Genomic DNA, 18,494 nt, shown 5'->3' on the forward strand with positions numbered 1-18,494 from the left:
AAAGTTTCCAAGTATTATTCAGAGCTACATGTTCTTTGAGCATACTTACTCAATTGATCAGAATGTGTGTATCCCACTGATTTTGTGATAGTTGTGGAAACTTTATAAATGCATAATTGGAGTGGAGATATGTTTCTATCATCTAAATCTATTCACAGTGTTTAACACACACACACACACACACACACACACACACACACACCAAATCAACACACTTTCAGAGAGTAAAACTGGCTCTCCAAGGAAATGTGAAGGACCACCTGTAGTCCCAATCCTGTTCAAGCCCAGGGACTCATCAGAGGGGGAAATTTAAGCTTCTTGAACTTTTAATATTAAAACCATTCTGTGGAAAGCTGAGTCACTAAAAAACATTTGCTTCCTGGAATGGAGCAAGAAGTAGCTAGCACTTCTTGTGGCTGACCCTTTCTAACTTTGTAACTCTATCTGCAACTCCTGTTCCTGTCTCAAGACCACTGCAGAACTATTTACAGCCTTTTATATTATTTTTATGGAGGTGGTTGGAATTAATTTTATCTTGCAGAGCATTGCTCTGGATGCTTCAAAGTATGTATTATTGTTGTTGTTGTTGTTGTTGTTGTTGTTATTGTTGTTATCTCTTTTATTCATTAAACATGAAACTCAGTCAACTGGACATTTAAAAATGTGTCACAAATACCATTGACTGGTGCTAATGGTTGATACGGGTTGCTGCCAGCGTCCTAGGGATCAACCAAGTATCTTCTTAAAATATATGACATTCCGAGTAGTGCAGTCTTTTGCAGTTCCGCTGGTGTTTTTGCAGGAACCTGTGTTTTGTAAAATTCTTGGACATGGTACTAATTGCCCCAATGACAATGGGTATCACTGTTACATGTTTCATCCATAGCCGTGCAATTTTGATGGCCAGGTCGCGATATTTCATGATTTTTTTCCAGTTCTTTTTCTTCGATTCTGGCGTCTCCTGGTACAGCGATACCAATAAACTGTACGCTTTGGCCCTCGACAACCATGATATCTGGCATGTTGTGTTCCAAATGACGATCTGTCTATATTCAAAAGTCTCACAAGATCTTCACCGTTTCATTTTCAGTAACTTATTCCACTTTATTATTAGTATTAGAATTCCACAAATTTTTCAGTGCATTTGACAACTTGTAATTTAAATTACTTAAGGTCTTTACATTTCAGAGGATAGGAAGTCAACAAATAAACTAGTAAAATTAGAAAATTAAATCAGAAAGTTCTAAGTAAACAACACTAAATATATATTCAGGCAGGTGTTTACTATCTGGAAAACTAAGACTTACTTTTGTATATTTTGTAGTAGATGCTAATACAGGCATAAATCAAGTGTTAGAACCTTGCAATCTACCTTAAAAGCTTCCAGAGGAGTGAGTAAAGTGAGCAAAAACAGTAGAAAAAAGGAAGCCTTTTAAAAATCTGTTAAGAAAATTACAATCTTGTGTATTATGGACGTACTTCCTAAGCAGCAAAATCTTTGCAGGAATCAGCATAAAATGATACCAAACCTACTTTTATAACCATGCCTTTATACTTACTGCCACTTCTCTTTCTCTTCTGCTTTATTTAAAAAAAAAAAGTGGAGAAAACATCTGTACATATTAGTTTTGAGTTGCTAACTTCACACTGGGGAGAACTGGAAATCCAGGATGAAACCTCAATTATTCACTTTCTGACATCCCCTCATTTGTTTTCTGCTCAGCTCAGATAATTTGTTAACGTTCTTTTCATAGTTGAAGAAAATAAGCAGAGCCCTTGGCCTTACACTGGAAACAGAAAGATGCCACAAGGGCTTGCATCAAGAGTCACTTTTCCAGACATGATTTTGCTCAAATTATACCATTTAGAGACAGAGCACAGTGAAAGCAATAAAAATAGCTTCAGCTTGATAAATGGTACAAGAACCTCTCAGCAGTCTCTAGTTGTCACCTCTGACCTAGAGAACATCCTTTCAAACCTGAAGTGCCCTCTGGAGACCTGACGTTCCTTGTAATTATTTACCATCTTCTGAACAGACCTGCTGGGATCTGTACACAGTAAAGCCTCAATTCCTGAATGAGCTAAAACCATAGCAACCCTCTATTTCCTTTGGACATGTTTCGTTTGCCCTCACAGGGCTTAATAACTTGAGCTCATGTAAAAGGTGAGTTACTAGCACCTGCTCTCATGTGAGATGAGCCTTTTAATTTAAGGTCATATTCTGACAAGGCACTTGCCTCTCTCAAGATTAGCTATCATCCTCTGACTAACTGCAAAAGACATCCCAAGTAATTGGAAGGCACTTTCCAAGCTGTTTAAAGCAGAGAGGCCCCGGATTAGAAGCAGTCCTATCCCACACATCCACTAAAGACATCCAAATTACAGCATGTAGGCTCTGAGTAGTAAAGTTTAGTTTAGTTTAGTTTATTTGATTTGTATACGGCCCTACTCCCGAAGGACTCAGGGCGGTGAACAGCCAAACAATAAAATACATAGATACAAAATTTTTTAAAAACCAGATAAAATCAAATTAAACCATTTTGGCCCAGACAAATTTAAACACCCCAATAATTTAAAAACAGATTAAAATTTACATATTAAAAGGAGGGAAAAGATTAGGCCAAGCCTGCCTGATGGAATAAAAAGGTCTTCACAGTGCGGCGGAAGGTGCGCAGATCCAGGATCCTCCGTATTTCCGGGGGGAGCTCGTTCCATACAGTAGGTGCCCCCACAGAGAAGGCTCTGTAAAGGTTTTTGTATAACCATAAACTATAAACGTTATTAAAGAGAAGAGTGGGACCAACTTCAGTTTCTCTGGGATCAATAAGAAAACCTTTAAATGTTGCACCATCATTCATTGTTCTCTGGATTAAGGAAGAAAATGCTTTTAACTATATTAGATGTACCCCAAATCTGGGCAGGAACAAGACTTGGAGGTAATGACATTTTTTTTTTAAAGTATGACCATTTGTATAACATTTTGTCTTTTTTAAATAAGAAAATACAGGTAGTTCTCAATTTACAACAATTTGTCTAATGGCTGTTTGAAGTTATGATTGTAACAGGTCCTCACGTTCACAGTATCACATTTTGTGCACCTGGCAACTAACTTATATTTATGAAGGTCCAGCATCCTGGGGTCACATGATTGGAATGCAATCCAATGATTGGAATGTTCCCAAGGGATTTCCAACAAGCAAAGTCAATAGGGAAAACCAGATTTGCTTAACAACCACAAGAATCACTTAATGACCACTACAAAAATTTTCATAAAATCAGATACTAGTCACTTAACAATTCCATCACTTAGCAACACATGTTCCAATCCCAACTGCAGTTGCAAATTGAGGACTATCTGTAAGTTCTCATGTATATCAATAACAGACCAATAAACTGGTCACAGCTAAAGTTAAAAACTTTACTGTTCAATGATGGATCTTTCAAATCTTAGAAGGAAGGTGTTTATGGATGTAGTATGCCCAACTTTAGAACTTGAAGGTAAGAGAGCCCACTCATCAATCTGAAGAAAACAAAAAGTCATGAAACTATTGTAATTGATGAAAGAGGAAATATGTCTAGGGAGAAAAATACCAAATTGACTGTTTTTGCAAGGTCCATAAACTCATGGTACTTTTCTTTTTTTTTTAATATTTTGCGGTATTTTTTCTTTTTTTAAAAAAAAAATCCATGAAACATGTTTTCTCTGAGACCTTGATTTGTCAAGCCTGAAAGTGAAGGGCCTTAGAGCAAAATGAAGCATTGGTATATAACCAATAAGGGTTGAGCGCTATATTCAGCAGTAGCCTATCTTGGTTATTTAAACCTTGCATTTGCAACTGAAGCATGAACTTATCCATGTCATGTGCCTAACTTTTCTTCAATAAGCTCCAGAATGCTATTGAGTTCCCACAGAAAGATTGATGGCTATATTCTGAGTGAAATTCTGAAATTCTTCACTTGTGAAACATGAAATGCCAATTTGGTTTGATCAGATGGGTAAACATTGAATGCTAACTAGTCATTTCTTATTACTTCGTCCTTTGTTACTTAAATGCATTTATTATACAAATATGAATCCAACAATGGGAATGTCTATTTTAAGACATCTAAATTCTCCAGAGACTGATTTCCAAAAAATTTGGCCTTGTTTCTTGAAACTCTATGATTTAAGTAAAATACTTGGGATGGGAACTGAATATAAACATTATTCAAATATGTCAGAAACTTTTTTCTCTTTTAACATCACAGACAGGGAAGATACTGTTCTATAAATAACATACAGCAAAGCTTCAACAAAATGACCTTGGAAGAAAATGCTAACATACAATGCATAATTTCTGGAGTTCTCCTCCTAGCAATGTATGAATCAAACTAATTTAACAGGATTCTTTGCATTCCTTTCTAAGGTTGATTTTCTTCTATACTCCCACCCATAATGTCAAACAGATGTCACCAAAGGACATGTAAATAATTATAGAAGCCTCAGACCTTTTCTGTAATTGAAAGACACTGCAACTGTATTGCCTCATTTCTTTTAACTGGTCTTTTGTTTTAATTGACCAGTTGAAGGATAAAACTGTTCTTCATGGCTATTTAAATAGCTTGTCAAGGGCTTGTTTTCATTCCATTTCCCCACAAAATATAAGAAGACTTATTTAAACTATTATTGACAATATAAATTATGATTGGAAATCCAGGAAAGACTATCCCAATATACAATGTCACTTTATAATTTTCAAATCTTCATTCTTATATCACAAATACAGATAGAAATTTTAACCACATACTGTTGGTTAAAAAAAAAATATTGAAGGTACATTACTAACTTTTTTTAGATAAAATATTCTAATAATCACTTTGTTGCAGGTATTTTGGCTGAAAAAAAAAATAAAGAACTGAAAACAGAGAGAAAATATGTGCTAGCTTCATACTATTAATGTATTAAGAATCATTCATTTACTGAGACAATCAAGTTGTCTATACTGTGTGCACATACACACAGAGAGAGAGAGTATCCACAATACAGCCAAGTTGTATATCAGCGCAAATTATGCAGATGAATTTTTTTTTATTAATCACTAAAATACTGAAATACAATAAGTGGCTTTTAAAACAAAAGTCTCATGGTTACTGAGCTCATATCATTATAATTCACAAATATATTTCTTTTATATAATTTGGTATTGTAATGCAAATTTTAATTATATCTTTTATCTTGATCTAGATGGGAATACAAAAGCATGACCTTGTTTACTTGAAGAGCATACTGAACAAATACAGCAGGGGTCATGAGAGGTGATAATAATCACAGCTGTCCTATTGCTATGCAAAATCATTATTGGAATAAAAATCAGCGGCTTTATGGACACCTATTTCCTAAACTCCTATATCCAAAACTAATTTGTTTCTTCAGACTTCATCACAAATTGTAGCTTTTCACAACATGAGTGAGCTTACCCTCTCCAGGTACTCTTTATTTCTTTATTTTTTTAAAAAAATCTTCTCCTTCCCCAGCATGTGAAAAATCAGACGAAATGTGGTAGCACCTTTTCAAAGTAATTAATTTCATTAAAAGACATAAGATTTCATGGACTGTAGCTCACTTCATCATATTTTTTGCCACTATAGACTAATATGGCTGTCCTACAATTTGCCAGCATGTGAGGAAATTAAGAAACTTCATATCCAATTTTATTAATCACAGTTTGACATACAGTAATTAATTTTAAGAATGCTTTGTTTGAGGAAAGCCAACATTTGTGAGACTTATGAACCTACTTTGTTCCACCAAACATTTTGAGATTAACCATCAATTTCACAGTGTGTTAATAGAAACCGGAAGTAGAAATTTGTGATCTCCTTGTAGCCGTATTAGAGAAGAAAAGGGAAACAGAAACATAGCGACAGTTTTGACTTCACAATTAATCTACAGAGTAGTAAAAAGACAAGTAAATGTTTCCCAGCAAAAGATTTTATATAATAAACTAAGACACATTTCAAAATCCACTTCAAGAAGGCATCATACCAAAACCTCACAGCCAAAATTGCTGACTTAAGAACCAAAGCACATATAGGATGCCAAAAATAAAAACTATACTTACAGTCTGGTTAGCTTCAGTGTGTTCTGAAAAAGCAATTCTGGAAGAACTTGCAGTTTATTTCTGTTCAGGCGTCTAAAGAAAGAAACTCAGTGTTAATAGAAGATCTGTGAACATTACCAGAAAGCAATGTGCATTAACACTATTGTTACAATGGATATTGCAGACAGTTTGCAAGAAGTTTTCTTTCTTTTAACGCAGATTGCTTTTTTCAGAAAATTTTTAAAGAAATAGTTGATTTTTTTAAAAAAAATCAAATACTTAATACTCATTGCAGTTAATTTGATACTTTTCCAGCTCTTCTTTCCCTTCCTCCCTCCCTTCCCCACACATACACACACACACAATCATGTATGTACCGGTATGTATATATTTCTGAAAGATCATGTTAAGAGTTCCATTTGGCAGGCCTTAGGCAGCAGGTCTTTTGGAATCTTCTTCCCCAGAGGTGAAGTTGATCTCATAACCTCTGAGCTTCAAATGATTCCTTAAGACCTGGTTATGTTGGCAAGCTTGGAGACTCCAAGGGATAAATGAATTTGTGAGGTAACTTCATTATAATTAACATCCCATGTTCCTTGTTAGTTTAGCTTATTATAGATTTTTATTGCTTTTTATAATTAATAACAATATTATTAATTATATTAACACTTTTTAATTTTATAATTAAAACAATAATGGTTTTATGCATTTGTTTATTGTTTTTAGCTTTGTTGTATGCTGCCCAGAATTGGTTTTGGTATGATGGACAGCCATATAAATTAGACAAATAAATAAAAATAAATAATCATGGTTTACTATGTCATGGGACAACCAGGACAACCAACAATGCATTTCAAATTATCAGCAGAGGTCCAATCTCTTATGTCTTAATCTTCTCATCGTTCCCATCACCCATCTCCTCCCACTTATGACTGTATGACTGTAACCTTGTTGCTGGTATCCTTACAATTTATATTGATATTGTTTCCTGATTGCTTATTTGTAACCTATGACAAGTGTTGTACCTTATGATTCTTGATGAACGTATCTTTTCTTTTATATACACTGAGAGCATATGCACCAAGACAAATTCCTTGTGTGTCCAATCATATTTGGCCAATAAAAATTCTATTCTATTCTATTCTATTCTATTCTATTCTATTCTATTCTATTCTATTCTATTCTATTCTATTCTATTCTATTCTATTCTATTCTATTCTATTCTCCCAAGTGAAAACATTAATGGAATAAATGGCTGGTTCTGATTTCCATTCTTATAATGTTGGAAGCATTCACCTACTTTTGATTAGGAGAAATGTTGAGATCAGCCCTATATTAGCTGCAGTGGGTAAGCTGCTTTGAATAGTGTTGCACAATATTATCAGAGAGGCACTATACACTGGCTTCTTCATTAAGCTTCAATAAAGTTTCAATATAAAACTTAATTTGCTCTATTGTCATCTACAAAGAAACCAGGGAATTTTAAGTGTGGGTTTTGCCTTGCCCTCCTCCCCAATGTGACAATATCACAGGAGCAGAATCTTGCAAACTTAATGCTGCCCTAAAATATGGGAAGATAAATTCCAAAGCCAGTTCTTGATATATATTTTTTTATGATGGAGTCAGCATACAGCAACAAAAAACAATGATTCTTATTCAAGCCTATAGAATACTCAGACAAAAGGAAAAGAATTCAAGGTTGTAAGAACAGAACCTTAATTGTTTTGGCTCTGGTGAATGCATGGGTGACACCATGTTCATTTTTCTGAAAATAACTAGAACATTGTTCTAAGGCTGTTCTAAGGGTTGTTCTAAGGATTAAATAAATCTGAAGTACTTTTGCTCATGGTTATTCTTGGATATTCAAACCTCATTGCAGTCTTATATGCATTGTCATGTAAGTGGGGCCACATCTGAAAACCCCAGAAACATACTACTACAGTAGTATGTCATATTGCTGACAAATTTTCAACTAAGAGAAAAGTCTCAGATCAGCAGTCTGTCAGCTGTGCTAGCTGATAACTGTTTTCAGAGTGCAAAGAGGTGTGAGGTTGAATGTAGCATCTGTCTGCAATTATTTAAAGCAGCCTTTTCCAGGGATCATGCAACTTCTCTTAGCAACAGCTGTACAATCCCAAGAAAAATGTGGATAAGGAATCACTACATTCATAGCCCACATGTGATGAAACACCTTTTTGCTCTATTTATTATCCTCTTTAAAGTCTAAAGTAGAATGGATCCTGATTGCAGTTGTCATCTGAGCTTCACCATCTTTTAAAAAGCTCCTGTGCTCCCCTCCCCCCTTATGTATGTGCACCATTGGTTTCACAACATGACCTGTAGCAACATACAAAAATGATTTTTGCTCTTGCATGCATAGTGTATTCAGCCACAAAACATTTAACTTTCTTTCTGCTGTCAGCTTAAAAGATTCATTTCCCAAACAAGCATTTAACTCTACTATCGGATACTCTGATTTATTGACCGCTGATTTGGGGTTGGTAACTTGCTGCTACTGCTTTTGCCTTATTCTTTTTAGAAAAACATGAAAGCAAATATTCTTTTATTGTGCATTGCTTTAAAAGCAACATCCTTCTCTGAAACTAAATAATGGGGATAAAACAAATCTAAAATGAATTTTAAAAAATCTTTTTTAGAAAAAATAGAAAACCCTTTCAGTTTAGATTCTGTTTCAAATGAATCACTTCACCACTTCGGCTAGCCTGCGCTGCCAGCCCATCAAGCCCTTGCCACCTCAGAAACAAAAAGTTGCAACTTTGCTAAAGGAGTAGAATTACCCAGTGGCTAAAAAGAGTTATTAGAGCCAGGAGTGGCTTTTGGTGGTCTGTTCTTAGCTGGAAATGAGCCTCCTGAGCATCCCCAAGAGTGTCATGTCCTGCCAGAGCTCATGAACTTTGTGGTTTGCATATTTCCTCTACAAAAAGAAGAAATAGCAAAAAGTACCAGTCTCAACTTTTTAACCATAATTATCTGTTAGTAGCGTGGGACAGTTGTTTCTGCTTTCTAATCCTATTTTATCAGTTTGCATGAAATGCTGGAGCAGAAAACTTTTGACAGATTTAAAATATATGCTTGTACAAGTTGTTCATCAAAATGTATTTAGATACATTCTGATTAGCATGCAACTCGCTATCTTTCCATTCCTGTAAGGCAACATTTAAAACACATACACACATACAAATATGTTTTATTACCCCATATCAAGTACTGTAGAGAAATGTTTCCAATTTTGAAATACCTTGCCCTATTTATAGATATTTATCCACAAAATATGCATGGGTTTATTTTTACAGTCATATGATAATGATCTGTTAGTCCAAAGACTTTCCGCCCCACTCCTTGGAGCTATAACAGAATTATACTATTGTAGTCTGGAATGATCAATGCTCTGGCTTCTTTGATACGTTACTAAATTACCAGATTCTCCTTTTGATGTTTTTCTAATTGCTATTTAAATTTCTTTAAAAATAGCAATCTACTAATTTATTGGTATAATTTAAGATTAATTTATTACTTTAAATGTAAGATATAAAACTATTCAATACAAATTCCTAAAAAATTCTTATTACTGATCTGAGTTTTATGAAAAACAGGATAGTATTAGACTGATGAAATAGCAAAATGACACCTTTCTTACATCATCCCAAGTTTTTCCTTGCCTCAACGATTTCAAAATATACATTTTGCATTGGACAATTCATCTAGGATAGCATATTGGAACTGTAGGCTTTCTGTCATATGATCCAAGAAAGCAAGTTAAATTAGCATCTCAGGACAAACTTTGGCACCGGAGTGTGACTAACAGAGGGTGGGCTAATGTTTACATTAATGTGTTTAAAAGTAACAAAACAAAAACAGAATACCTTGTTCTTTAGCTTCCAATCCATCTGCTTTTCAACAGAGGCGTGGAACATTGTATTTGAGACAACAGTGCTTTCTTTAGAAATGAAATAACTGTAACCATTGGGAACATCTGGGTGTAACTTTATTATTGTTTAGAGGGTTTAAAAAGTGACAAGAACTAGCCCATAGCTGCATGTTGTTTATACATAACCTAATGGTTAATTATAAAATTCATTTAGTTAATTATGAAATTCATTATCTCAATATCTACAGGGTTCTTTGAAAAGCAAACTAATAACTGTCAAGATATATTAATATGTGAAACCGAACATCAAACTCCAAGTGGTTTATACTTTAACAAGCTATTTTATATAATCTCTACTTGTTTCCCAGAGAAACTGTTGGAGTCCAATTAATGTTTATACAGAAAACCAATATGCCAGCCCTGACAAAGTTAATTTGTTAAAATTGAAATTGTTTAAAATAGTACAAAGACTTTTAAAAGAATATTTACTGAGACAATTTGAAGCAATGAAAAATGAACATGGAGAGAGAACAGATGCTGGAAATAAACACATGTGGAACTGTGAAGCAGGATCACAGTCTATAGGGGAAGGGATATCCCAAGATTAAAATAAAAATATTGGGAGTAACTATTTGTCCTCTTCCCCAATGACTGGAATGAAACAGAGTTAGGGATCCAGATGAAACTGCACATTGTAGATTTATTTTTCCTTTTCTTCTTGGTGGCTATGGAGATGTGTCTTGATCTCTACATTTCTAGCAGAAAGTAGGTGTAGCACTCCTTTTTACTAGATTCTTTTTAATATGTAAATTTCAGAGGCAAACTGAGAGTCAATTCACACACTTTATGGAAAAGGATAAAATGCACCATTTTAAAAACTATTTCCTATCTTGACGCAAATTTATTTCTACTTATATTTCTGCTCTTATCCGGGCTGCAGATAGTTGCCCAACCACCCTATTTAGATGGCTCATTCTTTGATGGGAGCATGAGCTTCAGGATCTTCTGCATGGACACTATGAGGAATATTTTAGTTGTTTGATGGATAAACTCACTTGATGATGGACTTCGACCGGGCAAGTGCTGTCAACATGCCTAGACACAACCTTGCCAGTTTAACTGGGATGGGCTTGAAGCTGTAATTTCCAGGGAAATGGACAGTGCAAATCCAACCAATTGCTTAATAGATCCATGGCCTTCCTGTTTGTAAAAGTTGCCTAGGTAATATGCATCTGGATCCATGTGTTGATATCAGTTTCCTTGAGGAACAGGGCACATTCTGCTGATCTTATAGAGGAAGTGGTATAACCTCTCCTCTATAAACAATTGCTGGACCCAACAGTGCTGGACCCAGTTTTCATCCAGTATCCAACCTTTCTTTTTTAGGAAAGTTTGTTGAGAAAGTTATCAAGCTGCAGCTCAAAAAAGCCCTGGAGAAAAAGGATTCATTTCAATCAGGTTTCAGACTAGGACATAGAACTGAGACAGCAGTGATCATACTCGATCATAACTTCTGGTGGAGGCTCTGCACTAATTCTCCTTGATCTCTTACTAGCTTTCAAGTCTCCTGTCTCTGCAGGTGTATCAGTTGGTGGATTTTGTTTGTTTGGATGGGAGGGATTTGAATCTGAGATCCTTTTTAAAAGGTCAGAAAACTTTGCTTTTTCCACAGGCATTGAATTAGGATGGGGTGGGGGGGTGAGCCTCGTACAGAGTTCTATGTATTAGTCTGAATGCTTTTTCATCTGGACATATATTGTTCTTTTCCTTGTTTTTCTGATTATTGTTTTTTACATCAGTCAGGCTGTTTATGGAATTAGGCAGCTTGTTAAATTTGAAAAATAAATGACAAATAAATAAACTGTCCATTATTCATATTGATCTTATGCCTAAATATTCATGGTTTCTTATATCAAAGCTAGATTTATCTCATAGGAACCAGTATTGCTAGGACATCAAACTTTTTAAATGCTGCTTATCAAACATAACACCAAAGTTCATTAAACTTCCGCCAATTAAACTGATCCGTTTGGGGGTACACTGGTATAATTTTAAATCGTTTTTTAATTGGGTTACTGATTTTAATTTGGTATTGTATTGTGATTTGTATTGAAGTTGTCATTTTGTAAGCCGCCTTGAGTCCCTAGGGAAAAAGGCGGCATATAAATCGCAATAAATAAATAAATAAATAAACAAACAAACTAACTAACAAAGTGGGGCCAATTAAATCAAAAACTAATTGACCACTAACTACAATTTTCAGTTTCCAGGTGCCATATATTTAAGTCCACACCAGAATTACTAAGTAGCTAAATAAATAACTAAATAAATAACAAACTAAATAAAATTATTTGTAGCTAGCAGTTATATAGTAATTCTAAATATTTTGGGGGTCTAAAGGGATGGAGGGGACTGTCTGGCCTTTTTCTTTGTATCTCCCCAAACAAAAGTCAGCTACTACAAAGGGATATGACCTGTAATAGGAATAAGAACTTCGAAAAAAGTGTGTGGGGGAGTCATGACAAGAAGAAAAAAATTATATACCCCACCTCCTGCTAGTCAGGCTTCCTGGCTATGGATTGTTTTTCTTGTGGTGCATTTACATATATCCTATACCAAAAATAAACACCTTATTGATTAGCAATAATATGTAGACCAGGTTAATATACCAGCTATTTTGAAGATTAATGTAGCTACACCAGGAGAAAAGTTCTAATATAATATTTTTTATTTGCCTGCAGAAGTTGTGAATGCTCCAACACTGGAAATTTTCAAGAAGATGTTGGATAACCATTTGTCTGAAGTGGTGTAGGGTTTCCTGCCTAAGCAGGGGGTTGGACTAGAAGACTTCCAAGGTCTCTTCCAACTTATTCTATTCTATTCTATATCTTTATCTTGGAAATAACTTTCAAATTTACCCTACTGCTTTCATCATAATCTTATACTACAGTATATCTGAGCTACAGATATTTTATTTTACTCTTTAGTTTATTTGATTGCTGGCTGTATTTTATGTATGTGCTAAAGGAAGAATGGCTTGTTTTACGCAGCTCAGTGCCAGAAATGTCATAAGTGGTCTAAATCTATGAAACAGCTAAAATTTAAGGATTATCTTTCCTTTGAATATTATTAAGTAGCCAAACAGCAAAAACATTTAATGAAGCCTTGTATCGTCCTGACTTCAGTTTATCAAATTACTCATTTTACATCTTTCCTCCATTCTATACGTCAGAAATTATATGAGTACGTAAAGCCACAAAATGTAGAACTTATTCAGTGGAAACATGATTCACCTCATGTGCAAAACTAGCTTATTATCAGTTGTAAGTGCAAAATGAGAGTTTTATACAAAATATGACTGCTTTCATCTTTTTGCTACTTTTTGCTACTAATCTCCCTTCGCAAGTCACAGTCCTTGCTTATTTCTAAAGCATTATCCATTTTTAGTATAAAATCTGAAGCTTGTTCATTTTAGATCATTTCATTTCATTTTAAAATAATGTTTAAACAGGTTCAGATAAAATAGACTGAGACAACTCAGTTTTCACTTTCAACTACATGACAAATAGGACAATAATAAATTGACCAATCTATCAATTATACAGAATTATTTTTGCAAGCTGCTTTGTTAACAATTCTACAAAAATTTCTGTATTTTTTTTTCATTCAACCATTGCACTCCTAAAAAACAATGACAAAATTCCAAATAGTGTCTATATGAACTGTAGTTTGGAAGTTGACTTGATAAGATAGAAAAATGTGGGTTACACAGCATTACCATCAGATGGATTCTTAACTGGCTGATCAACTGCATTCCACATGTCACCTTTAATGGAACTGCATCTATCTGGAGGGAAGTATCCTAAGGCTCTGTTTTAGGCCCAGTGTGTTCTTCAATATCTTCATCAATGATTTAGACGGAGGATAGAAAGAAAACTCATCAGATTTGCAGACAACACCAACTTGACAAGAATAGCCAGCATTCCAGAAGATAGACTCAAGATATAGAAAGCTCTCAATAGACTAGAACTCTGGGCCCTATCTAACAAAATGCAATTCAATGGTGAGAAAAGTAAGGTTCTACATTTTGGCAAGAAAAACCAAATGCACAGGTACCGAATACATGGTACTTGGATCAGTAGTAGTAATTTTGAGAGGGGCTAGCAGTGTGCTGCAGGAGTAAAAAAAAAAAAAAGCCAACACAGTCCTAGACTGCATTAACAGAGGGATAGAATCAAGATCACATGAAGAGTGAAGTACCAATTTATAAGCCCTTGGTAAGACCACACTTGGAATACTGCATCCAGTTTTGGTCATCATGATATAAAAAAGATGTTGAGATTCTAGAAAAAGTACAGAGAAGAGCAATAAAGATGATTAGGAGACTAGAGGCTAAAACATGTGAAGGATGGTTGCAAGAATTAGTTAGGTCCAGTTTAATGAAAAGAAGGACTAGGGATGACATAATAGCAGTGTTCCGATATCTAAGGGGCTGCCACAAAGAAGAGGGCAGCCAAAGCATCTGAAGGCAGGACAAGAAGCAATGGATGGAAACTAATCAAGGATAGAACCAATCCAGAACTAAGAAGAAATTTCCTGACAGTGAGAACAATTAATCAGTGGAATGACTTGTCTCCAGAGGTTGTGAATGCTCCAACACTGGAGGTTTTTAAGAAGAAATTGGACAACCATTTGTCTGAAATGTTATAGGGTTTCCTTCTTGAACAGGGTGTTGAACTAGAAGACTTCCTGGTCCCTTCCATATCTGCTCAAAGTTGATCTGAGCAGAAAGTAAAGTAAGACAAGAACAATGTCCTCTTCTGATATCCAGGCAAAGACCAGCTTTTCTAAAGCAAAAATTTCATGCCAGGCTGAAACCACAAACTCTTGTTCTTCATCATTTTCTGTTCTCCTTTTTCCCATTTATGATAATTCTCTCTCTCTCTCTCTCTCTCTCTCTCTCTCTCTCTCTCTCTCTCTGTCTCTCTGTCTCTCTCTGTCTCTCTCTGTCTCTCTCTCTCTCTCTCTCTCACACACACACACACACACACACACACACACACACATCTTCAAAGTAGCCCAGGCCAAGAAACAAATATTGCAAGGATTACTGGAAGCCCCTTTATGGTTTGGGGGTATAAAAACATAAAAACATAAAGCCTGCCAGTTTCTTTCCACCCTCTCAAACAGAATCAAGGCAGGGTTGTTTTGAGTCTCTTTATTATGCTTCTTCTTTTCCAGGTCTGAAATGTGGTATAACCTTACTTTTAATTGCTATTAGTTCTTGTATGTATTTGCCAACTTTATCTCTTTTCTTCTCTACATGCTTCAATATTGTCTGAACAATTTAAATTACGGCCTCCACTTGTACACAAAACAGATTTTGAAACCACATGTTGATCATCTCCATTTTCAAATGGTTGCTTTTTATAAACCAGATAACAAGAAAATGATGGCATTTGAGACAAGAAAGGCCCGTGGAAGATGGTACCCAAACACACTTCTTCTTTATGCATAGCCTAACTTGATGCAAGGGTGTAATATCCAGAGAAACATGGTCTAGAAACACTGCAGACAGTGTTTCCTGACAATGCAGCTCATAACTGGGGTGAACAGGTATATCTGCATTCCATCCTACCCTTACCTGCTTAGCTACATTAATAGCTATAGAGTCTAAACAGTATTGGAGGAATGGATGACTGTGAAAGGATGTGTACACAAATCAGCCAGTAGTTAAACTAGAATAGGCTCATTATGATGAAATTTGTCTACTTTGTACATATATATTTTATATATAAAGTGTTGGGAGGATGACTGAATGCACATTTTCACCTAATAAGCAGATTAAGAGGATCCCTTTTGTAATTTGAAGGATTTGTTATTGTACAGCCTAGATTAAGTTGTATGCAAATGTCTCAGACATGACCAATTCAGGCACTATAAAAGAAAGAGGAGAAGGAGCAGAATCGGTCATGAAAGATTGTTATTATAGCCAATCTATATAAACGTAGACCATAGAGTTTGTTTCTGAATATGGTCTCCATCAGAGAGCTGAACTGAATCCAGTATTCTCCAAAGTTATATGATAATCTGTTAGAAAGTCAGGGATTATGTTCTGAAAACTGGCTAATTTTTTTTTTTACAAGAGCAAGAAAGAGCAACTATGATTTAATTTATGGGCACAGATACTATCTGAGGTTATAGTACACTCCAGGAAAAGGGAATATCTATGCCAACATTAGTTACAACTATAGTCACACATTTATTTTTGTTAATATGATGCTGTCTTAAAAACCGAAGACCATCTCTACCCTTACATCATTTCCATTCCATGGAAAGAAAATAACTATCAACTCTGGTAAACTATATGTAATTATGAATATTATATGAGAAGTGTACAATTATTATTATTTAAATTAATATGCTGTTCAACTCTCAGTGACTCAGAAGTAAGAAGGGTTTGCCTTCTATGGTTGGATTATTGAGAAGCTCAGGGAAATGAGCAGAAAAATAAGACCTTTTGTCATTCTGGTTGCATCTGGTTGTATTTTTGAGACTATCACTTCTGAGGAACTGGATAGTGTTTTCTGTAGGGTCAGCTCCAACACTACCCATTTGGAACCCCAGTTCTCATGGTTGCTTGGGGTCTCTGTGATATAAAGTTGCTACAGTAATCAATGCTTCTTTGAATGAAGTATCAGTCCCTCTTTTGCTCACTGTTCCCTCTATCTCACTGTTGTGGATAATTTTAGACCTGTCTATAAGTTACCCTTTTTAGGAAATGGTTGTGGGAAGAGAGGTAGCCTTGAAGCTTCAGAGGGGTTGTATACAAATTTAAGGTCTGGCCCTGAGAAGGGGATGGGAGAGGAAGATCAGTTACTCAGTTCTAGGAAAGTAGAAAGCCTGATAGACTCAGAATAGCCCCGATTCAACTTTCTGGGTCTTTAAAAAATCATTGAAAGATTTGAACAGGATTCTCTTTCTTTCTTTCTTTCTTTCTTTCTTTCTTTCTTTCTTTCTTTCTTTCTTTCTTTCTTTCTTTCTTCCTTCCTTCCTTCCTTCCTTCCTTCCTTCCTTCCTTTCCATACCTACCTACCTACCTACCTTACAATTGCAAATGTCTTAATATATGTTGATATATACTAAGCAATAAAATAGCATTCTTGAAATCCCCAATCTCTGATCCTTTATCTGGCCTATCTCAGCTTGAGGAAACAGATTATTTGGACCCTTGTCAGTCAGGTTGCAGGCCAGGATATAGCATGGAAACTGTGTTGGTCATGTTTGTGGATGACCCACAGGGAGTCCAGAGTGGGGGAATTGCACTGGTCCTCTTTAACCTCTTGCTTTTGACCAGCAGCTTTTGATTCATTTCTGAGAGACTGGAATACATGGCATTGTTTTGCAGTGGTTTTCATTTTTCCAATCAGTGATGTGAAGAAGGAATTATCTGTATGTAGAGAGGAGTGCTTTTGTTATGTGGAATACCTCAGGGCACTCTTTTCTTGTCTTCCTACCTCTTTTTAATACTGTATTTACATGACTGCTAGGACATGTCATTTGTCAGTCCTGAGTTGATTGTTATTAATATGCTGAAAGTATTCAGTTATGCATCTTGGCTCTGTGATCAACAGTGAGTGATAGGCAGGGCCGGATTTTCCTATAGGCTAACTAGGCTTCAGCCTAGGGCCTCAAGATCAAGAGGGGCCTACATTCAAATTGTTAGCAAAATTAAAATTACACTTTCACTATAGGTGAAAGGGCCTCATAAGTGGAATAGCCTAGGGCCTCTTTTCATCTAAATCCGGCCCTGGTGATAGGGTGCTGAACTAATGCCTGGGCACTATTAGGTTCAGATGAGGAAGAAGAGATTTACACTTTCAAAATGCATCAAGTCTGGATTTGCAGGCTTAACAATTCCATCTTTGATTCTGGTCAGCTTTGTATTTCCCCATTCCAGAGGTAGTTCCAGAGATCTTCCTAAATTCACAGCCCCTATTTATGGCTGCTGTGGCTAGAAAAATGTTTGGATAGTTATATCTTGTGCATCAATTGTGTAGCCCAACCTCTATTTCTCCCTTATGCAGGATATTCAGGCAACTCCACTTCTACTTGGCTTTAGGAAAGGCATTAAGACCCACTAGCAAAAGAGGGGATGCTTTGACTAGATTTGCAAGTGCACAAATGTATTTTGTTAGTTTCATTTTATGATTCTGATTAGTCATTTTATGTATTTTTCATGTTTTTTTACTGATATTTTTTTATTTTCTGGTTAGATTATTGCTGTTCAGAAGCTTTACTGTAAAATGGAATGGAATAAGCAGAAATAAAATAAATAAAATAAATAAAAGTGATATCTTTTGGGCAGAATAAAATTTATTCTGTTTTGTTGTATACATGATGTACAGTGACAATAAAGGCATTATTATTATTATTATTATTATTATTATTATTATTCATATATTCATTTATATGCTTTTTTAGTTAGTTTTTTAAAAAAATATATACATTCCCTTTATTTTTTT

The 18,494-nt window shown here is 35.3% G+C and overlaps 1 protein-coding gene across 1 annotated transcript in view; it reads right to left on the reverse strand.

Annotated features, from left to right (window-relative positions):
• Positions 1-18,494, reverse strand: part of SLIT3 (slit guidance ligand 3) — a 490,388-nt gene that overhangs the window by 416,639 nt on the left and 55,255 nt on the right. Inside the window, exon 4 of the mRNA XM_034406116.3 lies at positions 6,102-6,173. Within this exon, the coding sequence (XP_034262007.2) occupies positions 6,102-6,173 (72 nt within the window). The remainder of the gene's footprint in view (positions 1-6,101; positions 6,174-18,494) is intronic.

The sequence above is a fragment of the Pantherophis guttatus genome, chromosome 2, assembly GCF_059756535.1.
Source record: "Pantherophis guttatus breed Tessera chromosome 2, ASM5975653v1, whole genome shotgun sequence".
NCBI classification, from domain to species: domain Eukaryota; kingdom Metazoa; phylum Chordata; class Lepidosauria; order Squamata; family Colubridae; genus Pantherophis; species Pantherophis guttatus.